Consider the following 25,289-nt stretch of genomic DNA (forward strand, 5'->3'; position numbering starts at 1 on the left):
ACAGGGTCAGCCGCTGAATCTAATGATCATCCGGGCCCTAGAAACCCAGCCAAGTCACGAAAATACGATCACATCACCAGAGACCCCGGAATTTCGAAACAGAGTTACTCCGGGGCCTCGATCGATCAGGTAAGCCTTCGAATACTCAGAACCTGGCATTGATAAATTCTCATTGAAAAGCTTTGCGAGGCAATCATTGGTCGTGATATGAAGAGTCTGTGGAACTCCTGCTAGAAGCGGGGGCAAACGTGAATCATCTGAGTAAAGGCAGAAGCTATGGCAACGCCCTTATTGCAGCTTGCATGCTTTCTGGGAGTAGAGAAATCGTCCAGCTTCTCCTTGACGCAGGTGCCGATGTCAATATGCAGATTTATCAGGGCAAGTACGGGAGTCCTCTAGCTGCAGCTTGTTTTTGGGAACGGGTAAGCTCGGTAAGGCTTTTACTCAATGCCGGAGCACGCCTAAATATCGAGTTTCCGTCGGAGTGCACATAAACATCCTAGATGATGTTATTTCTCGTCGACAGGGTGAGATAATCCTTCTTCTCCAAGAGACTGAACGTGATGCCAGATCGGAACATGTAGCTCAGATTATAGATGACAACCTAGGGGCGACTGTTTCTTGTGGGCAAGGGGATATCGCCGTCTTCATGCCAATATGCATTCTTCAGATTTTGGAGCCGAGGAGTGCATCCGCGCGTTGTATATGGCCCTCTATAATGAACAAGAGGATTCCGTTTGCCTTCTTCTCAAAGCAGCGGATGATTCCCATATAGATATATGGGTCAAAGACTACGATAGTCTTCTGGGTACCGCTATCTCCGAGAGGCATATGGGGGTACTACGCCTTCTACTCATCACTGGAGCCCGTTTACCTGTTAATTGTACTCACCATTGGAACTACAGAAGATTCCTAGCTGAAGCTTGTGAGAGCGGGGATATGAAAGTACTGGAAACTTTGATTGGTTCCGGGGCCAACATCAACGAAAGTTTTGAATATATAGGACACGCCAGTGCTCTCAGTGTTGCGGCGTATAATGGCCAGACAAATGCAGTCCGCTTGTTACTCGATTCCGGTGCCGATCCAAATCTCTCTTCTTTCATGATTGCTGGTCGTTTTGGAAGCCCCCTCGCTGCAGCATGCTGGCATGAAAGCGGAGATGCTATCGTTGACCTCTTGCTTCGTGCAGGGGCTAATTCGAATTTCGAATTGTCTTATGGCAGTTTCTCTGATGCCTTTCCGCCGCTCTATACTTCGAGCATCCCGGTGCCATCACGCGTTTGTTGAATGCTGGCGCCATCGTAAAGCCCTTGGCGTCGAAGTTGATACGAGAGCTGGCACTTGAACTGCCACAGCTCATGGAGACTCTTGTGCCAAAATTCATAGGCTATGAAGAACGGCTCGAGATCGCATCTTCTCCGCCCGAGAGAGTTATGTCACGAATTGTCTGCGGGTTTCCAGCACTCGCGAAACGTCGCTCTGATCTAGATTCCTGGATTTTTGGATTGAGTGTGTTGATCAGGAAGGAAGCCACAATGGAGTTCACAACACTTCGCAATTTTCTGTTTCGCACGTTTGGTTCTGCTGGAACATACTTATTGAAATGCCTTGCGAGGGTCTTTTCCAGTGGTGAGGGTATCTATTGTTAGTCTTCTCTTTCTTCGGCCGTTTTGATTATGGCTTACTCATTCCTTTACCTAGTCAATCGAAAAATCATGCTTCCTGTCGACAGAAACGAAATTGATCTCTGTGATACATAATATACTCCTTGTCCACGTTGACAGAATTGAGGAAAGCTCCCGAGCTGAATATCCACCTCTAGTAATAACCGCAGGGGATAATCTCATTAGCTCGCTGGATATTCTAGGAGAGAAAGAGAGATTATTACTTGAGGAGTCAGGCAGGGATTCCGTCACAGTTCGAGAGCTCATCATGGGTTTCTCTATCAACCTATCCAAGGCATCTTTGCAAAAGCCACGACGCTCGGAAATTTATGGGCACGAGTTCATGGACATTGTAATGGGCTCTCCAAGGTCAGAGCTCAAAAGGCGAAAGCTTGAGAAAGACGGTCTGGCCTGGTCATCCCTGCTGGATGAAGTCAACTTCATTTTCTGTTCTCGTTTAGGCGATGCGATTGTCGGCAAGCGAGCACGCGATGCATCAGCACAATGCAATATCTTGCCAGCTGGTTACGATCTCCTTGTGGCGTCAATGCAAAGCATAGACAATCTCTTAATGAAACATGGTGGTGTAGGTAATAGACAGCCACGTCGCCTATCACATAGCGCTTCGTGGCAGTTGACAGGGTCGCCCTTTCAAATCTGTCAACATGCTGGTCACGAGTCTTGTTGGAGTCTCCCTAGTCTTTTACAAGAGCTCAAAAGTCCCTGGCACTAGACGGAGGTTGGCGGGAACTGGTCCGGAGTAAACACAGACAGCGCCTTAGTATTTGGGGTTGCAGTGAAGACGTGGAGCTTTGAGATACTCATGCGATTCCAGAGCTTTCATTCATCGTCTTCTAACGCCGTCTTCAAAACACTACGCCAAGATGATCTTCCAAATAGCAGGACACGTAGCCAAAGACTTGTTCGCTCGGAATGACATCAAAATACAGCTAGTAACGAGTACAAGCTACATAACTCGGGCTATTCCGACCCTCATCCCCAGAACCATGGAACCCCTTGTCAAAGATTGGACTCTGAAACAACCCCCACCAACGTCATGAATTATGACTCTTCAGAAGCACGTCGCCTGAAACAGTTCGTTCAAGCCAAATAGACACTCCACTTAGGGCTCTGCTCATTTACCGAGCCAAGTCTGCAGTTCTTGGACCGTCCATGACGAACGAACGATTGACGAACAAACCGGACCCGGCCCAGGCTTTACTTTTTCATCGCAGTTCCAAGAGGGAGCTCGGCTCCACATTTCGTTTCCGGGAAAGATACCCGGCGATATCTGGCAGATACCGGCGTACCACTGAAAAGGGGTCGATCTGTGGAGGACTAGAATCGGGATGACTCCAAGTAGGCATAGTACCCTCACAGGGCTTGACCGAGGTATACTAGTAGCATACTACTCTGTACTTCGAGCTTGCGAAAGAGCACACTAGGAACCACATCATGGATGCCAAATTAGGATTTGAGGGTGCTCACCTTGGAAGTTAGTCCGAGTTTTCTCTCGGTGTGAAGCACTCCCAAATCCCGATACCGAAAGCTTGGGTACACTTACCCTCGTGGCCGAGTCCACCGATGTACACTTTCACAAGTTTCGAAACGTGCCGAACTACGGTACATGAGCGGCGAACTTGTTTCAAATGATAGCGGTGCTACTCGTATTTAACCCCCCCATTAAATCGGTAAACGCCTGCTTTATACGGAGTACTGAGTGCCAACTAGATATACTTTCCAGTCACATATTATATAGTTTTCCAGCGATCTACCCCGATCCCCCGATCGAGGCCGAATACGAAAAAAGGCGGAAAGATGCCGGGTTCGCATTTGGGGGGGGGGGTGGGCGATCATGATGGACAGGGGTTGACGGTCGATCTTTAAGTGTGGAAGGCAGGCAAGGATCGGCGAATCAAGTTCGCCTTACGCAGTCTTTCGGTCATCGGATGGTCGTAAACCTAGTCAAGGATGATCTCGGAGAATTTTTGAAGCCTGGACACCAATGGGGGTCAGGGGAGAAACTCCGCAGTAGCCGTTAGTGGCAGAGACTAAGACGAGCTAGGCCCCCTTCTCAGCCACGCCACAAGCTACCTTTCCTTGCTCTGTCAAAGAATTATGAACAAGTGAACAGTGTCTGGACAAAGACGGCACGGACACCCACCCCAACTTGTCATGGGGAGAAAATGGCCAAAGTTTGCGCCCGCACGGCGTGGATCCATTTAGGCATCGACAAGCTTAGCGTCAGCTTTGGATAACTAAGTCTTGTTCTTTTTTCGTACTCGTACTGTACACAATTTTTGGGTTCTTGCAGGATTACACTTGCGCACGTGCTGCAGTCGTAATTAATCTCCGATTCCTTTTGCCGGGTCTTTGCTATAATTCAAGTTCCAAGGTTGGATGTATGCATACTAACTACTACTATAGTACTACGAGTATACTGTGAGAGAACAACCTTGGAATACAAGGCTGGGAACTACTCCACAACTGGCTGCACGCACCTATATTCGGATATCGAGACGCTATCCACCAGTATCCTCCCCCCTTCCCCTCTTCTCTGGTCTCTCGATTGGAAACTGGCGCGCTTAGACAAAACGGCGCAAACGAGGACCGAACTCCTGTGGCCCCGTTGTCATCCATGGATTCCAAGGAACAAGCCATGGCCTCAGCGCCGATTGGATCTGGGGAGTCCACCGCGGTAAGTCGCAAACTGGTGGGGTTCGGTGTAAAAAAGAACAAAAAAAACTCAATGATGGTTCAACGATTTAACCCCTCTTTCAGACCCCCTTTGCGATTTTTGTGGTCCCAGTGGATGCCCTTAACGCTTCCCCTTGAGAAGGAGATTCGTTAGGAACCGCGGTCAGGCACAGTCCATTTGCTGGCAGCGGCAGTGATCTTCATACCCCCCCGATTTCTTCTCCTCGCAGCATCCACTTCCGCCTTCCCGGCCGAAATGACGTTCGTTCGGATTTATCGCCTTTTCCTCTTCTCCAAAGTGAGAATCTTCCCGTGCATTTTTTTTTCTCCCTGGCATCATTATCCGGTGGTGTGGAGACGAGTTTACAAATCGTAATTTTGGTTTCGAGATTTCACCATAGGGTCCAGCCCCAAAACATGGCTGTACGTTGACTAGATTGTCTGTGTATGGCTTGCAGTAGGTGGCTCTGTTCAATTATTCAAGTTTTGAATTTATTTCGAATATATAGACGCGTAATGCATTAGCATCTATTTTTTGAAAGTTTAATGACTGGCCGCAATTAGGCCCTAATTATATGCCCAAGGAGCCCTAGAGAGGGGGTTTGCCTTCCCATCCAATGTGAGAGTAATCCGGGGTAATGCTGTATCCCAAGACGCTGCAAATTAAAGTGATAAAAAAGACACGATCGCTAGACAGGACCAGAGGGTCTGGAGGGCTCAATTGACGCCAAGTAGCCGACCCGATATGTTTGATGTCCGGGAAAAGAAAGATTCAGAAACACATGTTATAGAAGAGAAAGGTGAGATGATCAATAGACCGCAGGGGGTAAAGCCGAAGTTTAGCCGCGTGCACTTCGCGGTCGTGAGTTCTGAGATGAGGAATCTTGTAGAATATCTGGAGCACGTGGTCCAACCATCCAGTCCTCCATCGCAAGCCATTCACTCCAGCTGCGTTCGGCGGCTTCGATCTCTGTATCGAGGGGTCCTTGCAGCGGGCGCAAAAACGGGATCGTCTCTAACGGTGACATGTCGTAGTCCTTTTTGACGGAAGCCCAACCACCGCTCTTTGCAGCGAAGAGATAATTGCGACGCTCTTGCTCATGTAGCGGGCCGATGCCGCTGCCCCAATCGTCGCCGAAGAATCCGTGCAGGACACCTGGGAAGTCCATGCCAGTCGCAACCAGGCGGCGTATATACGGGATCAATGAGACTGCCGGTGGGCCGGGGATGTGACACCAGCTGAAGATGATGATGAGGCGGAGACTGGGTTCGAATTGAGGACCGGGTTGGGTTGTCGCTGGAAGGGTAGACGAATGTTCAAAAAGGTGGATAAAGCCTGGACGGGCACGCTGTGCTGAGCATGATCTAGGAAGTAGCGTTGGCAGCTCTGGTAACGCGGATACCATTCGAAGATGTCGAAATTCTCCTCTGTTTGACCGGGCGAGGCGCCGGCCAGGCCGATCATCGTGGCCGGGTCGAAATGCGGTTGAGAGTTCATGCGGGAAGGTGATGGACTGTTGGGAGGTTCTACAGGATGTCTGCTGTTGCGGTACTAGTCTTAGCCTGGTAATTCTCTCCTTTTTCTTTTCTTTTCTTGTCTTGTGGTGCTTCTTGGTTGCGGCGATTGAGAAAGATGAAGATGAGGATGGCTGCGCCTCGTTGGGGATCTCGGCGGGGTTAGATTTCGCCTCCGCCCCGGCCGTCCACACACGATCCCACGCGAGAGAAGGAAGAATGGGTAAAAGAATGACGGAGGAGTTGGGGAATGTTACTTGTTCGAGAAAAGATCCCTACCTCGACGGACCAGGACGGACACGCGGCGACGGGAGGCAGGGGTAGTAGGGGCGGGCGGGGGGAGCAGAGCGAAACAGATCTCTGAACGCTCCGAGTCCTCGACCAGATTGGGGCTTGTTGATTGACATCAGGCGAGAACAATCGGGGCAGGTAACTTCATGAACCTCGGCAAGGGGGAACAGATGGTATGATGATGGTGATGGTGTGGGTAATCAAGAACCCATTGAGGGGAACTTATCAGGCAAACGAAGAAGAAGCGTAAACATACATGGTGAGAAAAGGCACGAGAGATTGCCGAAAATGGAAGAGAAGGGAGGGAGAGGAGAGTAGGAACCAGGGAGAAGAAGTATGAAGTCAAAAGGGAATGGAAATGGAAACTTTATTCTGGAACGTTCATAGAAAAAAAAGAGGGAGAGAGAAAGAAATCGTGCGGAGAGTGGGTTCGATGTATACGGAGTATTTTTGGTTTCAATCGGATCCATCAGAACGGGTCTATCCGGTTAGGCCAATCACTGGAATGAGGCCCATCGTCCCTTAGATCTTGCTGTCCACGGCTCGGATGTGGATACGGGATCGATCTAGACAACCCAGTACAGTATTACGTTGGTTCAGTGGCGTTCGGATTAGACAGCCAAGTAAGCTTTGGTAGGATGAAATGCGATGACATGCGTGCTCAGGCTCATTTAGGGCTAAATCACGGCAAAATCCCAGCACAAATCACTCTTTTGAGCCCTGTATGACGCAGATAGATGTAGTTTATAAGTAATGTGCACTCATTATGTGTGTGTGTACTCGGTACCAAGGTTCAAGTTCATGGTAGTTCTTGACCCTAACTTAAACACCTGAATACCCAGGTCTTTCATGCCAATACTAGTAGTTAGTGAGGCTGCGTCCTTCTGTCACTTTGCATATATTTGAAAGATCCCATCGACCATTTCCCAACACCATTGGCCCGTGAATTCGAGACGGCGCCGATTCCAATTATCGTCCTATCCACTACTCCTTTTTTCTTACCCTTCTTTCCGACACTCGCATACCGCTTCGATTAGGCGTCTCCAATTTTTTAATTAATTTTTTTTTTTATTTTCGCTTTTTCTTTTCTCGATTTCCCTTTCCTATTCTTGAACGCGCCTCCCTCGCTGGATCACGCCTGAAAAGGGGCTGACTTGCCTTCGTACCCAATCAAATCCAAAACTAGCTTACCTGCTGCAAGGTGCCTAGTCATGATTGGAATCAATTCGTCCACGAGGACACCTGCCGGTACGTAGTATAAGCAGTCCCGGGCGCATAGATTGCGACTGGTCAGATTACAACCTCCCCGCTTCATACACCATCAGGTATGAGCATGTGCCTATCTTCTGCACATCAATATCGTCGTGCTTGGTGGCTTGCAACGTCTACGAGAACGACTTACTCGACCCTCGAAAGATATCCGAAATGCCTACTATCCTCTCCGTTTAGGGGGCGAAGTACAAAATCCTTGGACCCATTGAGGCAATGCCGAAACAGCTCCTGACGGCACCAAAAGAGCCGATAGCTTGGCTTGCGATCGCCCCTGGCGCTGCACCAACAAGACCCGAAGGTCTCTTTTTCGGGTAAACGAAAGGACTGATGGCACTATTACTCCGTACGGCATTCTACTTTGACTAGGGGCCTTCTTGAACAAGGTGGTGCAAGGAAGAGGAGCCCACGTCCAGCCGCATTCCCTCTAACCCCTGCAAGATCGCCACCAGCGAACCATTCAGCACCGCCGAATTTTGAAACAATCAAGCCGAGGCGCTTGGTTTGGCGTCACTAGCTATGATCGGGGATCTTACGGAGTGAGTGAGGCGCAAAAGCAGGGACCACGCATTGAGCAGTGTTGAGTATTTCCCTCCTCCTGCCCCCTTAGCGGAGTCCAACTTCGTCCTCAATCGCACGGATTCCCAGATGAGCAAGTGACTGAGCCGATCACCAGGACTTGTTCCACATTTACGGAGTACTCCGTACTCCATTTTCGATTCGCTTTTAAAAGTCTGGGTCGAGTAGGTATTGTATGAAGAGGGATGGGGACATGGGATTATGGGGTTCCCCTTTTCTGGAGTCAAGATGCGGCGGGTCCAGCTGCACGAAATGCGAGTGTTTAGACCCAGGGGTTCGGTTAGCTAGCTGTTCTTGTTTAGCACGGACACGATGATGAACAATGGCAGTATAGCCGAACTACTCCGGACTCCATACTCTGATTCCTCTTTTTTTCGCATCTCTTTTGTTCAGCAATTGAGTTGTTCAAGGGGGGAATTCTTCTTGCGGAACCTCATTCAACCTGAATCCAAGAACCCTGCTGTGCCTGACTCCGTGCTCCCCTTCAATTTGCCACATGCGGAGGTGTTGAGGCCCACCCGATTCCCACATGACAGGTATGGGGTCTACGATCGGGGTCCAAGCCAACTTGGTTCTCGCTCCCTGTCAATGTTCCGACGACTCCGTGAAACTAACCTGACCTGACCTACCCCGGCCAATTATTGACCCCCAACATGACTCGATTGTTTACTCTCCAAGCTAGACACCTACCGTGAGCAAGAGGATAATATTTCCACAAGATTGTAAATCAGGGTTCACCAGGGCGATACGCTCTGCACAGATTCTGCGGGCCGCGTTCCAGGATATGCATGATGACTACCGTGGAGCGCGAGGCAGATCCTTCGACGCTGGGGGTCTGGGCTAATGCCTATTTAGGTTACGAGAGACGATAATGGCCTCCACAAGGTGGCACTTCTATTGCCATTGGGTAGAAACCGGGTGAATAGGGTTTTGAGGCCCAATATTCGCATTCTGTCGCTCAGTGCTGGGCACCGCTGGTGACCTATGGGGTTTGTTCTGACGCTAAGCACTAACTAGTGGTGATAGGTTGCAAAGCACGGGATTATCTGGTCTCCATGATTATTCTACTACTCTATAGTATATTGAGACTAACTAGCCGTATACTTGATGCCAGTGTTCAAACGGACCTCGGGAGTACCGCTGTACCGCTGCCTAAGACATAGCAATATCTTGGGGCTATATTTCAAACACCACCGGTTGCTCTGGCATGGTTTACTCTATTAATATGGACTATATGTAGCTGTAGCATAAAATGCTTTTTGTTTTGCTTTTTCTTCATTCGAGGTTCTTAATGACTGCCATCTGACCAATCGTCAAACAAAAAATATCCAAAACCATAGTCCATATTGTAAACGCTTCGCAATATTCATCTCACTTCCAGCCGCAGGACGCTCACCTTACCACTCTAATCCCGAGGTTCATGTCTCTCGCCTGAAGCAGAAATACATCCTGCATGCCGTATTCGGCTCAGTGACCGAGCGATCCCAAATGCCCACCGAGCGCCTCCAGAAGCGAACGAGATCCTTATAATGTGATCTATCACCAGCTGCAGAACCATATGCCAACACAGCCGCCAACTCCGCAGCGATCTTCACAATGCTTCACTGTAATGACCTCACAGAATTATGTATTTCGATCGCACGGTCGGAAGTCGTAATCAATACTCTGGAGTCGCCACCACCAGGTAGCAGGTAGTTAGCAGGCAGCAGAGCAATTGCACAAAATAGCTTTCTCCGCAAAAAGGCGATCGTTTCGTGATCGCCCGACTCGGCCGGGAAAAGCATACATTTGAAGATCACAGAAGTAAAATGGATGTGCCATCCGTCAGGGCGATATTTCTCGGGCGCTAGCGGGTGCAAAAGGTCAGCCCCTTAGATAGGGAAACTGGTCGAATGGTATTCTTCCTATTATTATTCGAGGGGTCGGGAGGTTGTGTTGGCGGAGACCGCCGATGGCCTCGGGCGTTTTTGGGTTCCGCGGAGAGGAACGAGCCACTGTGGCCACCAGTATGTGGGGTGGGAGAAATTGTGCTGTAAATATGCGAGAACGATCTGTCTACTAGTCTGGAGTAATACATACCTTCTACCCTGATTGGAGCTTGTATGTTGAATATTTTTTCTCTGGTGGAGGTATTTCGCGGTCCGGGGTGCATGGAGCTTGCGGGCGCTAGGGAGTCTGGCTGTTGTGGGGATGGTTCCAGGGTTTGTAGTGGATTCTGATGGTCTGGAGGCTCTATACATAGCTTCATAAAGATTGCATCATTGATGTATTCATCGCATATACATAACCGACCGCCTGTTGGATTTCAACTTGAAAGATGTTGAACAGTGATGTGACTGGCTCATCGACAACATTAGTAGTACTCGCGACACTCTCCGACGTAGTACTAGTAAGAAATGGTAAAATTTCCAATGGCTACTACTAGTGAACATATAGTACTATGTTTATATCTGAGCTTTGTCTACATTTTTCGAGCAATGAAAACTAGCACCTGTAGACGGTTGATCGAGTTGACTTAAGCAAGATCTCATATTAGAGTAGAATGCACGAGGCAGGCCTGCGCACCTTATTTTAACGACAAATTGTACTAATACGATTCTAGTCTAGAATCATGAAAACAATGGGGTGCTTGTGCAACATATCAAACTCAAACAAATTATACAATGCACAGAGAGCACAAAGAACACAAAGAGCACAGGGTAACCTATGTACGACCAGTTGGGTCCCAAACCTTGACAAATCACAACATAAATCATGGCACCCCAGAGATTGATAAGGTATTCTTGCAGCATGCGCTATGAAGAGACTAGGCAAATTCGGAGGCAACTAGTTGCTTCGAGTTAGAAGGAGCTTAAAGCTTAACTAGCGTCGGATCTATATCGGAGGTCAGTGAATTGCTTAACAAAAGGGCTGTCTGGATGGCCCTTTGGGGCATTTTTGTTTCAAAGCTCAGCCTAAAATTACGTCGCTGAATGCGGCTGTAGCTCCCCATGGAGTCTCCGTTTTTCGGATAAAAACCCGACCCTGTCTGGGGTACCGGTGTGGGTGTAAGCACGTGCACCGATGCCGTTTTAAGTTGGGCATTGACTGGTCTCCGGAATGAGAGAGTGTGGGATTGTATGATCAGACTCGAGTGTTGCTGAATGATAAGATGGAATAAATTTACGTATATTCGAGTGCTAACACAATTCAAAACGGGAAGCATGGAGATGGCCGAGCGCAGCCACCTGGGCAGAAAGGGACTAAATTTTGGTTCTGGGATCTGCTTGATCAACAGACCAGAAGGGTCACCAACCAATTATGGAGCCGGTAATTTGCAGCGCGGGGACGATCATTGTGGCGAAGGATGCAGTAGCTACAATTATCCAATGGAGCGCGGGAGGCAAAGTCTCCCCGGATAAACTGGTAGGGATATGCAGGGCGCCGGTGCCGCTGATTATTATTATGATTTGGTCACTAGCTCGTATAACTTCGTGCAATCTCTCTCTGCCTCTTTTTTCTTGGAGAGCTACGTGTCCCCAAGCTTAGACAAACGGTTCTATGGTAGACCCGACGATCGGGATGGCAAATAGGGTTAAATTTCGAACCCCGGCGGGGCGACGTCCCTGAGGACAGGTATCTTGTCGCGCCAAGAAATAAGTGATGAATTATAAGTTTAGCCGGGTGATTATAAGTGAATTATAAATTATACAACAGAGATGGAATTGATTCATAGATTGAATGTACTTTATATGGGAATAGAAGAGAGCTTCAAAATTGTACGGGTTTAAGTTCAAGAATGATTTATTACATTTACCCCTCCTCCTTCTAACCAAAACGATGACGGAGATTAAAAGCTGGAGGCTGGAGGCTGGAGATTGATCATGACTTAGAATGCCGAGTATGGGGCCCGGTGAGCCGATGGAATCGAATAAGAGAATCTACCGATTCCTGCAGCACCCGAAGGCGGGGTGTATGATAAAGGTGGGTGGTCCTATGGGCAGTTCCTGTGAGCAAGCGGATTGAAAAATCAAAACCCAACCTCAGATAAGGTGGTGGAGTCATTCCTCTGGTGGCCAATTACGGCTGTCACCCCCCGTTTGCGGTGTTCACGTGATTCATATTGCCGAGCGGAGGTTGATTTCCAGCCAGTCAATTGAATTTGGGATAACCAAGAAGAAGAAGAAGAAGGAGAAGAAGTAGTGTAGTATTTATCTAGTGTGAACTCCATAGAAAAATTAAGCTCTTCCTTACCCTAGGTACACTACACCTTGAAGTGACTGTCTGATGTACATTGAACCACCCCTCTACATCATGCATTTCTCCGCCTCACACTAGCCGCTTTAGGGTTACGTCGGAGAGGACCGATCCGATGAGAAGGCAGTGGAAAGTGGAAAGTGGGAGAGGAGAGGAGGTCAGGTCAGGGCACGAATATAGAACGGAACGAGAAGGGATACCTAGGCACTACTGTACTTCCTCCATGCCGTAGGTATGGGATGCCCTCCAGTTAGTGTGTATGTATTGCCACAGATAAGCAATCTGTGACTTAACACATAAGATAAATTGGACGGGTGGGCCCCAAATTTCGGACGTTCTTCCCACGGAAATCATTGGTGCGCTTTTCCCCTGGCGCTGTGCAACGCTGCATGGCAAATCTTCCCATGCCAACTCCGGACTTTCGCTGGCTCAGTGTTTCCCCGTCGTGCCCGTCCGACTCCGGCTCATGTTCCCCTCCACCGGTCCATCTGGTGGTTCCATCTGGTCCCTCTCCTCCGCTCCGCTCCTGTATATATTTCTTCTACTTCCCCCGTAACCTTCCGTTCTCTTTTCATTCAGCTGTTTACTCTTCTCTCCTTCCTTAATTGCATTAATACCCCCCCCCCCTCAAGAGTAAACCTATCATCCACCTTACATCTACAAAATGACCGCCCAGAACCTTCCCCACGAGCCCGAGTTCGAGCAGGCCTACAAGGGTATGTTTTTGATCCCATGGAATGATGTCAATTTGAACAATGGCATATTCTTATCACCTTATTCTCTACCCCTCCATCATCAATTCCTACCCCTCCATCTTCTTTCTTCTCGACGGCTTTCCTAGGGCTACGTAGTACAAGCTACTAGCCTTTCGGCTCGGCAAGTGGACCTCCGCTAATCATATCAAACAGAGCTTGCCTCGACTCTCGAGAACTCCACTCTCTTCCAGAAGAAGCCCGAATTCCGCAAGGCCCTGCAGGTCGTCTCCGTCCCCGAGCGCGTCATCCAATTCCGCGTTGTCTGGGAGGATGACCAGGGCAACGTTCAGATCAACCGCGGTTTCCGTGTCCAGTTCAACTCTGCCCTTGGCCCTTACAAGGGTGGTCTCCGTTTCCACCCCTCCGTCAACCTGTCCATCCTGAAGTTCCTTGGTTTTGAGCAGATCTTCAAGAATGCCCTCACCGGCCTGAACATGGGTGGTGGTAAGGGTGGTTCCGACTTCGACCCCAAGGGCAAGTCCGACAACGAGATCCGCCGTTTCTGTGTCTCCTTCATGACCGAGCTCTGCAAGCACATCGGTCAGGACACTGACGTCCCCGCTGGTGACATTGGTGTCACTGGCCGTGAGGTCGGCTTCATGTTCGGCCAGTACAAGAAGATCCGCAACCAGTGGGAGGGTGTTCTCACCGGTAAGGGTGGTAGCTGGGGTGGTTCTCTGATCCGCCCCGAGGCCACTGGCTACGGTGTTGTCTACTACGTCGAGCACATGATCAAGCACGCCTCTGGCGGCAAGGAGTCCTTCGCTGGCAAGCGTGTTGCTATCTCCGGATCCGGCAACGTCGCCCAGTACGCCGCTCTGAAGGTCATTGAGCTTGGTGGCTCCGTCATCTCTCTCTCCGACTCCCAGGGTGCTCTCCTCCTCAACTCTGAGGAGGGCTCCCTTCACCCCGGAGGAGATCAACCAGATCGCCGCCATCAAGGTCGAGCGCAAGCAGATCTCCGAGCTCGCCTCGACCTCCGCCTTCGCTTCCAAGTTCAAGTACATCCCCGGTGCCCGCCCGTGGACCAACGTTACCGGCCGCATCGACGTCGCTCTCCCCTCCGCTACCCAGAACGAAGTCTCCGGTGACGAGGCTAAGGCTCTCATCGCCGCTGGCTGCAAGTTCATCGCCGAGGGCTCCAACATGGGTTCCACCCAGGATGCCATCGATGTCTTCGAGGCCCACCGTGAGGCTAACGCCGGTGCCTCCGCTATCTGGTACGCTCCCGGTAAGGCCGCCAACGCCGGTGGTGTCGCTGTCTCTGGCCTTGAGATGGCTCAGAACTCTGCTCGCGTCAACTGGACCTCCGAGGAGGTTGATTCTCGCCTGAAGGGCATCATGGAGGACTGCTTCAAGAACGGTCTGGCTACCGCCCAGGAGTACGTCACTCCCGCCGCTGGCTCCCTGCCTTCCCTGGTCGCTGGTTCCAACATTGCTGGCTTCACCAAGGTTGCTGAGGCCATGAAGGACCACGGTGACTGGTGGTAAATCAGTCACCCGTCTTTTGTGATCAAAATCAACAAAACAAAAGATGATCCCCTTCCAAGGGGTTGATGCATTTTCTTCCTGTCTATAGTTTACTTTTCGTCAGCGGGTTTTTTGGATAGAGGCGCTGGTTTTTTTCCCCTTTTCTGTGATGCATTTGATGATATTCCCTCTTAAGCATGCTTTTTGTCTCGCTGGGATTGTCATGATGATAATGAAATTCAATGAATTACTATAAATACCCCGCTCTAGTAAAACCTTTTAAGAAAACGGAAATAGTCTCCAGCAGTACTAGTCATATTTGAGACCCTTTTGACTTGAATATCGTTAGCTTTGACCTTTTCTACAGAGAGTGTTGCTCTCGACTTCTACCTCTGCGCTAGCACATACTGATTACATCCTTAGTACTAACCTCGTTCTTTAAATATCAAATTCAAATAAAATCAAAGTACAAACTATGTGCCCTAGGAATCCCTTGCACTATACACTGCAAAACTACTCGTGATTTCTAGCTTGAAATCTTCACGACTTGTTCTTTCTCATACATGGATGTCGCACGTGACCATACACACACGTGATTATTGTTGATAAGATACCACGTGACCGTCAGCCAGACAACCGCCTCCTCGGCCCAATTGGAGATCGATCTCATTCACTGCACCAAAAATGCCCGTCAGGTTGATTGTCTGAGATCTTCCTCTATATATCACTTCAAGATTGCTGGCTTATTTGGTATGCCCAGCAAGTCCCCGCAATGCTGCCGGATGGGGCATCTTCGGATCGGTGGAGGACTTTCCTCCACCGGTGCTTGTCGCAACGAGTAGATGTCGATGAATTCAAGGATCTATCGAAGCTGATGCTGAATCGATCTCCTGTCAAAGAAGATGAGCTGCTGGATCTACTGCTTGGGGCTCGCGCTGCGTCAAACGTCACCTGGGATCCCTTGTTGCCTGTTTATGTTGACGGCCTCTGCAAGGTCGGCCAAGTCAAGCCATCCGCTGCTTTGACAAGCCTCTTGAAGCATTCATCTATTCGCACCAATGCGGAACCTAAACCTCAGGTTTCAACTCTCATGATCGATATCAAGGTCATTCAAGATGTCATGATGGCCGTCTCCACAGGTGCAATCCCCAGGGCCGCTGCTGAAGCAGCAGATCTCTTTGCAGCAACCGTGGAATGGATTGATACCGTTGTATCATGGTATAATGGAAGCCTTGATATAATGCAACAGTCGAGTGGCTTGTTGAATAACCCCGATGCGGTCTCACTCTTCGAGTCGGTCGGCATTCTGCTTGCTGCCTTATTTAATACTTCAAAAGGGATAGACGCACTCACCAGCACTTGGATCGATCGCGCCCATCAAGGTATGTCATAAAGTCTCTTTTCTAACCCATTTCCTTCATTTTTCAATTACTGGCGATTTTTACTGACCATCTGTTGTATGTAGGCTTGAAAGTCAAGCTTGGCCAGGCTATCACATCTTACCTCCCAATGTGTGTCGATGTGTCATTGCCTCTTCGTCACCGGCTGGATACTCTCCAGAAGGAGTTTAATTTATATGGCCAGCAGCCTTCCAAGCAACTGGATAATCCAGAAATCGATGGCATGGATGTGAATTCTCTCCAGTTTGAGACTTCCGTGATAAACGGTCCGATCATTAACACTAGAGCTGGGCTCTATGTGTACCTGAACTCTATGGTATGACTATTTTTGCTTGATTGCTGCGGGGATTCGTATTCTGACATCCATATAGCTCGTGGGACGTCCCTTGGTCGACGACTCCATCCTAATCAACTTCCTTACCAATCGCTATGAGGTGGGTTCAATGTGTCCCGCTGCCTGGCTTGTTTTTAGACCTTTTCTCATGTTGACTTGAACACAGGGTCACCAAGAAGTTGTCATTTCCGAGATGATCACAGCCGCCTTCGATGTTCTATCCAATGGTGTCAACCGCAACGAATCCGGCAGAACGATGTTTTTATTCCGCTCATTCTTAGTGAACAAGCTCCCTGCAATGTTCTCGGCGATGACGACGGCATCGATGGTCCCAATCCCCATGGATATGTGCATCACCCAGGCCCTCAGTAGACTCGATCCTAATGCGTTCCCCTCGTTCTCGCAAATGTTCTCCATGCAAGGCAGCAGTGTCCTCTCTGATGCTCGCCAGGAGTTTCTTTTCGCGTGTGCATCTCACAAACTGATCCCAGAGTCGAGCATAGAACGATACCTAGGAGAAAACCCCATGCAAACCTTGCCTGTGGGCGGTCCATACCAAAAGGATGACCTCGTCCCACAGATAACCACCAACCTGGAACGGGCCGACCAGTTGATCGGTGAAATCGAGTCGATGGAGGGTAATGCGGGTGCAATTGTTCGCGCTGTGACCGAGGTTTGTTTCATCCGATGACTAGTATATTATGCGGCTAACGATAGCAGGTCATGTATAGTCTTTGCCACCAGAAAGAAACGGTGACCCTCAAGGGTATTTGTAATTCACTTTCGCGGCGCCCACAAGCATTGGATGTAATTCTACTTTTCCGAACCTCGAAACAGGTTCTGCAACCTCTCTGTGCCTTGTTGGACAACTGGCACTGGGATGAAGATCAAGGCGAGAACCAACTCGTTTACGACGAATTTGGCAGTATTCTATTGCTAATCCTGGCGTTCAAGTATCGCTATGATCTGAGCCCCTCTGATATCGGAATCTCAAGCAATAATTCTTTCTTGTTGAAATTGTTTGATCGAGGTACCTGCAGTCAGAAGCTGAGCGACCTCAGTGAGAAGCAGAACAAAGACCTTGGCTCGTGGATTACAGCTCTGTTCATCGCGGAGGGTATCAACGAGGAGACTATGTCGTCTTGTAGTCCCCAGGAGTTCTATCTGCTCGTGGCGACACTATTCGATCAAAGTCTTGGGGCGTGTGAGTCAGGAAAGCTAGATTTTGAAACGGTGAAAGGAGGTTTTGAATGTAAGAAAGAACCCATTATCCCACGGTCGGGTCAATTCGCTAACTTCCCTAGATCTTCTGGAACCTTTCTTGCTACCTGCTCTAGTGGTTGCTCTTGCTTGGCTTGGTAATCACATCTGGGAATCCGAAACCGACCCGACAATACCTCTGAAAACCCTTCTCTCCCTGGTGAAGCCAAGCTCAATCTCTGGCGAGGCCCAAGCAATCCACAAGACAGTTCTCAACATAACTGCCCGCCCTCTTGAAGAGCAACTGAAAGATGTTCGCACCAGACACCAATCCAGATCAGACATCAAACCGATCCTTGACGCCCTTGAACCATACCTCTCTTTCCGACGCGTGGGCAGCTCGCATCGCTCCGAGCTCGACAACTGGGCCGCACAGCCAGTTGGCGGTCTTCCAGGAAGTATCCGCAGTACACTTCAGTCTCTTGTCCTTTGGAGTAGCAATTCCGAGATGGCCGTGCAGCCACAATCCTACACACATCGTCAAATACTCGCCGGAATCCGGATTCTGGGATCCATGCGAGTGCTCGGTGCCATGCTCGACGAACTGAAACAACAAGCTGAGACAGGCAGCGTTGATTTGGCTCTTGATGTCGCGGCAACTATTGTGTGTGCGCCGATGGCCGAGTCTTTTGCTGTTGACCAGAATTGCTGTCAACCTGTTGATTCGACCAAGGAGGCGTTGCCTCGCTGCCCGATCCTCACGCTTAGAGACGCGTTAGCGCTGCAACACGACAATGTTCCCAAGATATCAGAGAAGGACCCCGTACGGGCGGAAATTGTTGTCAGGCTTTGGCGTCGTGTCAGTGTGTTGGCAGCGCCTCCATCTCAAGTCTCGAATATCGATGTCAGCAACATTATCCAGAATATGCACCTCGGTGGTGTCGATGGACAGGATCGTATGGATCTTGAACCTACGGCCGGTGGTGTGAGTGGCCCTGGAGTCGGTGACGATAATCCAGACAATATCAGCGATATGCTCGATAAAGCTGCCGCCGCTGCCGCAGCAGGCATGGATGGTGGTGTCGGTGTGGTTCAAGATCTGGGTCAAGATCTGGGTCAGGATCTAGGTCAGGATTTGGGATTGAATGTCGATACTGGGATGGATACTACAGGGATGGATGCTATTGACGACGTGCTTAATGCGGCGGATATGGCCGTTGGCAACCCGGAGTTCCTAGATCTCGACATGGAGGGGATGTTTTAATCGTGATATGCGAGGCATACAATATAGCATTCCGCGAATGAGGTTCAATCGCGATAAATTATATTTGGATATTATTCAAATAGATTTGCAGGCTGGCTGCGTAAGAGAAAAAAATGCCTAACTCCATCATTGCACCGGTTTTTTCCGCTTTCTCTTCAGGGCTCCGACTCAGATACTTCCAATATTGTGGGCATCTGGTTTCCGGTCTCTCGTTTGTAAATATCTCCCCAGTCATTAAATTCATTTCTGTTTGCAACCTCGATTAGCGAACGTTCGAAGATTCTTGATTGATCTGAGCATACAAAGGTTCAATTCCTTCTCAACCTTCATGGTGAGCTTGGGAATTCCCGAGTGAGGGTACATCATCTCCAGAAGATCCATAGGCTTGGGAATAAGATCTCGCTTGTTTCCGACTGGGGCTGCGGTGACCATGGAGGAGAGAGTGACAGTGGCGAGGATAGCGATCAGCTTCATTGTGATGTTGTGTGTGGCTTTGCCTAGGCACGTGGTATGTTAGCTCTTGTTTACTATAGATCAAACTTTCAGTTGTCGAAAACATTGTTGTAGCAAATGGTATTCCTACCTTGGAAGATAGTTTCAAACGAGTGCGTGGGTTATTGGGGATTTGGTTACTGAGAGCAATCTGGTCAAGGTCGAAAGATTCTTATTGTGTTTTCTAGCAGGGGCATGTCCCTCCTTGGAGGGAGCGCTAAGTTCCTCTCATTCCAGTGAAATTTGGATCAAAGGGCTCCGTTCCAGGCGTGAGGAATCCTAACGCGACGCGTCAATACGTAGCGTGTCTACTGATATCCCTGTGGAATTTTCTCATCCACCTGGACACCTGGGCACCTGGGCACCTGGGCAAGTGGTACTTTTCTACTTGATATGTCAAATATAGAGCATTTCGAATTGACAGTCTCCCTATCTCGTTAAAACTGTTGAAACCATAATCCCCTCTGTTTTCGTGGCTTACACATTCGTCGCTGGAAGGGCTCCTGGTGAGACGCGGCTGACGCAAGGGGTGGCGGGTTGACACGTTCGATCATAAACTTGAACAACGTTTGCCAGATGCAAGGTGCTTGATTTGGAACAGATCGAGTGTGAGATCTATTATGTATAATATATCCGTAACAGTGGGCTTAACGTCCTTTTGTTTGTGAGCTGTCTATACGATAATGTCCTTTTGCTCTGTTACTATTGAATGTGTATTTGGTGGCTTATGGGGTAAATTTGCATAACGTTCAAGTTGGAAGTACGGAGTCGTACTCCGTACTCTGTAGTATTGAATTCATATTCCCAGCGGCAGCAATATTAATTATTGGTAGCCGTGGGGGGGGGGTTGAGCAAAGCAGGTGAGGCATTAAAACTACTAATTGTTTCCGGGTCGTCTAGATGAGACTTTCTACAATCTCCATGCATATTTCCGTACAATTTTTGTGATAGTATATCTATAACTTTATCAGAATGCCTAGGGCAGCTAGAATCGGGCAACATCCATAGATATTAGTACTCTAATATTCCAATTCGATTTCCATCAGTTTCCAACGTTGAATTGGATACCTAGAATCATCCGGAGAGAGATACTCATTACTGCCACGTATTACAGGGTTCCATCTTGAACAAAAACATATTAGTTGGTATTCCTATTCTTATAAATCCACGAAGTAGTAATGGTCGGCTTCAGGATTAAGCATGTCCACTCGACTTCTGATCAGACCCGGAGCAAGAAAAGCCTCCGACTGCCTCCTGGAATAAGATACCAATTTCCTATTGACAACTAGTCAATATTTAATGGCTTAGTTAAGGAGTACTCGTACTCCGTACAGCCTTGATGGTATATTAATTTGCTCCTGTACATATTCCAAGTGCCTGGTCCGTGGTACCGTGTGCTCCATTCTAAACGCGAAGGATTCCGTCCCACCCGCGCGGCCCCAAGCTGGCATTACGGAGCAAAGCTCAGTAATTAAGAAAAGAAAAAAAGGTCAGATCCACAAGGTATCAGCCGGCCCTCGTGGATACTGAAACTGTGCGAGCACGGCTTGAAGAAATCGGGGGCGGCCCGTAGCAACCGCACGGGAACCGACTGACCTTCCTGATTGGGATCTATGAGACCCATTGACGAAATGAATAACAAGCCACCGTGCCACCAGGCATGAATTCGCGTGGATGATGTTTTCCATTTACTCCTTTTCAGCCTTCGGTACACTCCGTAGGGACAAGAAGGCAGCGGAAATCGGCCGTCAGCTGCTGAAGGATCGCCGGGGTCCCGAGTGTTCGTCATTAAGTTCGACGGCGTCAGAGGCTTTCTTTTTCTAGACTTTCCATAGCGTTCAGCCACGCTTATCGTCATTTTAGAGAAGAATCCCGACAGAGCGGAACACCCCTCTGCTCCTTATGCAGAATGCAATTGACGAGCGCAAATCTTTTCCTGGTTTTAAGAATAAAAATTAATTAAAGAAAAGGGAACCGCAGAGTCGGCCCCGAGAAATGGGCGTTTTTGGAGTCCACTTCGCATTTCCACTGAACAAGCCTACGAGTACTGTAAAGCTCCCAGCTTGCTCGCTGCCCAGCTTTGGGCACCGGTTGTTAACACTTGACGCACGAAGTGGGAACTCCGTCCCGTCCGCTAGAGATCTGACTGTCCGATTTGACAGTGCTGGAACCAGACTTTCGGCTTGTGGTGAACACTGTGCAGTTCGAGCACCTCGTGCACTCTGCAGGCACACGGGTGATGCACACTTTGCGCCCGGGAAGATCTCTTCGCTTGTGACTTCCTGGCTTCACGATTGGCTGTGAGTGGTTTGTGATGAGCCTTTTGTATCACCAACCTCATGTGCTCAACTCGGACGGGGAGCTTTTGCACATCGCTCGGGGAGATTCCTTGTCAAGGAAATCTGCTTCTCTCTTCGCGTGGGGAGGAGCTACCGAAGGGGAGGGTGTGATGGGGCCCGGATCAGATCCCCGATCCTGAGGAAACGGATTGTTTTCCCTTCATGGTTGGAAGCGGGGAACTGTAAATTGGTTCCTGCGTTTTTTTCAGGTCCCCATTTTAGGTGATTCCGGAGTGAAAACACTCAAGGAGGGGCTCAGCCTTTGCTTTCACTCATGCGGGCTTTTCATCACCCTCACGTATCGTGGGAAAACGAAGGAAGATCCCGAGCTGTACCAACTAAGAAAAGATCGTCAATTCAAAGTGGATGCTTTCAGCACGTTCTGAAGGTCAAGATAGGAGGCAAGAACCAAGCCCCGCCGCCATCGCTCTTCTTGACTGGCGTGGGTGCCATGAAATGAGCTAAGGGCATCCACTTAGATCGCCGATGAAGCCCCACCAGAACGAACTCTTGGTTCGAGATGATCTTAACCACTCAGTTCGGGTTAGCTTTTTTGGTTGCTCGAACAACAGTGCTGGATTAGATGGGACAAGTTGATACTGGAAATACCCTTGGAGGTTAGCAAGTTTTCAAGGATAATTGCGAAATAGTATGTACTCGTGTATACTGCATTGTCAGCTGAAGGATTGGATATATGGCGAGGCAAAATAAGGCAGCACAGGGCTATTTGGCTAGTACGAGTAGGATGTACATACACTCGTAGTTTGTACTTACCCACTGCTGCATGCACTGGGCGATCTAGTTGCCACATATGATCGTCAAACTCCAGACTCAAGTGGCGGACCTGCTAAGTATAGAGAGGCAAGTGGAGAGGTGAGATTCCGAGGGTCAAGTTAACCAATATAGTTAGTTACCCAGAACAGACATTGTCCTGATGTACTGATGTACTGATGTGCTTTTGTGTACTCAAATTTCAAACAAAGAAGCCGGTTATACTTGGCATAAGGACGTATTGTAATTTCCATACCGCGGGGACTCACACGTAACGGCCACTTGCCGGTAATATTACAGGCGTACCAGTAATCCACGTGAGCTCCCCCTGAGTTGCCGACTCTCGACTGTTTCCTTCTCGTGTCTCCACCGCGAAAACAATTATCTGTCCGAGAAAGAGAGTGGCGACTGGGCTATAGGATTGCATGGTGCAAGAAATGGCCCGTGAGTAGTGATTCAAACGGTTTCGTGGAGTACGAGTAGCCAGCGCAACACACAGAACCATGGGACCCAAACCATGATCGTCCTTTCAATCCAACGCTTCGTCCCAAGCACAGAATTTTTGATCATAATGACGATAAAAGACCAACAACTAGTATACGGAATAGATGGGAAATTTACGATCAGCCCTCCTCGTCCCGTCCCAAGACAAAGAAAGAGGGGCAGCGGCAACGGCGTCGCTCTCGTCGAACCCTAATTGAGGGGCAGCTGTTGGAACTATCGATTCTAACGACCAGACCAACGCCGCTCTATTTAGAATGTGCATATGACAGCAAGTCATTATTTCTCCAGTACTCTGGTTAACTAGCAATTGCCTCGGGATGGTTTCTTTGCGCGAAGCAGACTATCGTTTTCTTTCAAGTTGGCACGGTTCATTTGATATATTGCTACTCCACACTGGCAGCTTTCAATTCCTTCGATTCAGGGGTGGTCGCGAAAACGACAGGGAATGAGCCTTAGTGTCGCATATACCTTCAGACACGTGCCACGGGGCTTTCTTTCTCAAAGCTCACTAGACTGGCCTCCGAGTCACTCTGGGGGCCGATCATCAAACTACTTCGAGCGTTCTGGACTTGACTCTCGAACCCCCCCCCCCCCCCTTTTCCCCTCCGGTCCCCCCCCCGGTCCCCCCTTTCGGCAGCCCCAAACTGGCTGAACGTTGCACTATTGATTTCTTTTGTAAATGATGTGCCGTGAAATTCGGCATTTTGCAATGCTCTGCCGAGATGGTGCAAGAGTACTAGTTTTCAACATAGATCTCCTCCACGTAATGGGTTGAGCTGGGATATCATCTAGACTGCACGAAAGTGGGTATATGATCGCATTGCACATCGCGTTCGTTCCTAAAATGCATCTCGCGACTGGCTGGAACATCCCTGACAGGCGCAGGCGCAGTTGCATCCACACCACTGTACTATGTATCCACCAAAAGATCCCGATTCTTTGTTCTTTGGAGCCTCGGAAGCTCCATTCCGCCCGCGCTAAAATAGATAAATAAAGTCCAGGACTCCGCCAAAAAGGGATCCAAATTTGGGAAGAAACTCGAGGTGCGGAGAAAACTTACCAGGCACTATCGAGAGAGGCAAAAAATGGAGATCTCACATTAACTAACAAAGAAAGTCGACGCGTGGCGCTAGACCCCGGTCGGGACCCAGCGACAAGGGACGGGGAACGAGACGGGCAAAGTTTGGAAAATACAGCCATTCTCCTACGATGGCGATAACTCGATAGCCTCGTAGATAGCGGCGCCGCTGACATGGATTAGGGACAGGGGGCTTTCGAGGCGATTCCTTCGACCAGAAAGTACCGGCTGAGCCGTTGCGCGGGAATGTGTCGACCAATCCATCGTGCCACCGCGGTCGGAATTAATTTATTATGGACTCCATAAGTCTCGCGGATTCCTTTCCGGCGCTTTAGACTTGTCCATCATTGCACAATCTTGCATGTCTTGTGGAGATGTGTAGTCCCATCGAAGCTCGCCCCTTTCTTTGACTCTTGGCGGCGGAATGTATTCGGGGCCGTTGGTCTTTGATTTCGGAAGTGAACGGCCATGTTCTGAAGGTATGATATGTATTGGGGGTATTGATTGTATTGGTATTGAGGTATGTATTCAAAGGATACGATTACCTAATGGCATGAAAATAGGATCGATGTACGAGTATACGGAGTATCCAATATCTACATAAATCGCCAATGATCTGTTCCACCAACCAAATCGTCGGATCTGGTCGCCGTAGATTACTGCATGCTACTGTACGCTTTAAGTTGCTGGGAATGATCGATCTTGGTCCCTTCCCATTGGAGGAGCATATTCATTGTTAGTGTTGGCCGGGGTAGCGGAAGCAATGGCGATATCGAAAGCTTTCCCAGTGATCAACCACCTGTACCATGGCTACACTCCCGACTATACATATCAATATCCTCTATTTGGGACAGTGAATTCAATATATGGCTTGTTACTTAGCATTATTTTTTTAATTCTCATCGTGTGGAATTCCAGTGGCGATACATTGATCCTTTTGATGAAAGTGACATCACAAGCTCCATCTTCTCGAGTCCACATGTGACATAACGTATATCCATCCGTAAGTACGAAAGACAAATTGTATGTATTTTATTATATCCACTCTTTGACTCCATATTCTGTACTGTAGACCGGCAATAACCTGTGCGTAATGAATGTCATGACACGAGGAAGAAGATAATGCGGTTTGTGTAACGATTCATTCATGTGGCGTAGCTGGAATCCGCGGGGTAGATTCCTAGGGAAACAAAATTGCATCCCGCAGTTGTCCTGCATATGAATTCTTGAGAATTGAAGCTGTACGCGGGATAATTGAATCAATTAGTCGATGCAGTTACACGAGTTAATAGATCGAATTCGTTGAAGATCCAACTGCAGTCATCAAAACTTGATTTGCTGCAGGTACCTGCCGCACTATTCCAGACTCTCGGTCGTGGGCCTGGCATATGCATGATCTCAGCCTCAGTCTGACCGCAACAAAAAAAGGCC

The 25,289-nt window shown here is 48.9% G+C and overlaps 6 protein-coding genes across 6 annotated transcripts; 4 read left to right on the forward strand and 2 right to left on the reverse strand.

The window, feature by feature from the left end:
* Positions 1 to 42: 42 nt before the first annotated feature.
* N7481_001217 (ankyrin repeat domain-containing protein) lies at positions 43 to 494 on the forward strand (the record flags this gene model as incomplete). Its single annotated transcript, XM_057260436.1, has 2 exons — positions 43 to 129; positions 216 to 494. Coding segments are annotated over 2 exons (366 nt in total), but the record flags the coding sequence as incomplete, so codon positions are not given.
* A 163-nt stretch (positions 495 to 657) lies between these two features.
* Positions 658 to 1,287, forward strand: N7481_001218 (ankyrin repeat domain-containing protein; the record flags this gene model as incomplete). Its single annotated transcript, XM_057260437.1, has 1 exon — positions 658 to 1,287. The coding sequence occupies one exon, from the start codon at positions 658 to 660 to the stop codon at positions 1,285 to 1,287; it is 630 nt and encodes a 209-aa protein (XP_057128269.1).
* Positions 1,288 to 5,200: 3,913 nt separating this feature from the next.
* Positions 5,201 to 5,826, reverse strand: N7481_001219 (uncharacterized protein; the record flags this gene model as incomplete). Its single annotated transcript, XM_057260438.1, is given in 2 exon segments — positions 5,201 to 5,658; positions 5,673 to 5,826. The coding sequence occupies 2 exon segments, from the start codon at positions 5,824 to 5,826 to the stop codon at positions 5,201 to 5,203; spliced, it is 612 nt and encodes a 203-aa protein (XP_057128270.1).
* Positions 5,827 to 12,915: 7,089 nt separating this feature from the next.
* Positions 12,916 to 14,497, forward strand: N7481_001220 (uncharacterized protein; the record flags this gene model as incomplete). The annotated part of the gene is made up of 3 exons (XM_057260439.1): positions 12,916 to 12,967; positions 13,160 to 13,814; positions 13,900 to 14,497. 3 exons carry the CDS (start codon positions 12,916 to 12,918, stop codon positions 14,495 to 14,497), a joined length of 1,305 nt encoding a protein of 434 aa, XP_057128271.1.
* Positions 14,498 to 15,248: 751 nt separating this feature from the next.
* nut1 (putative RNA polymerase II mediator complex subunit Nut1) lies at positions 15,249 to 18,674 on the forward strand (the record flags this gene model as incomplete). Its single annotated transcript, XM_057260440.1, has 6 exons — positions 15,249 to 15,858; positions 15,942 to 16,192; positions 16,248 to 16,310; positions 16,377 to 16,883; positions 16,931 to 17,462; positions 17,515 to 18,674. The coding sequence occupies 6 exons, from the start codon at positions 15,249 to 15,251 to the stop codon at positions 18,672 to 18,674; spliced, it is 3,123 nt and encodes a 1,040-aa protein (XP_057128272.1).
* Positions 18,675 to 18,914: 240 nt separating this feature from the next.
* N7481_001222 (uncharacterized protein) lies at positions 18,915 to 19,148 on the reverse strand (the record flags this gene model as incomplete). The annotated part of the gene is made up of 1 exon (XM_057260441.1): positions 18,915 to 19,148. One exon carries the CDS (start codon positions 19,146 to 19,148, stop codon positions 18,915 to 18,917), a length of 234 nt encoding a protein of 77 aa, XP_057128273.1.
* Between the last annotated feature and the right edge of the window lie 6,141 nt (positions 19,149 to 25,289).

This window comes from Penicillium waksmanii (genome assembly GCF_028829765.1).
Source record: "Penicillium waksmanii strain IBT 27052 chromosome Unknown utg000001l:1.0-4852451.0:1.0-4856178.0, whole genome shotgun sequence".
Taxonomy (NCBI): Eukaryota; Fungi; Ascomycota; class Eurotiomycetes; order Eurotiales; family Aspergillaceae; genus Penicillium; species Penicillium waksmanii.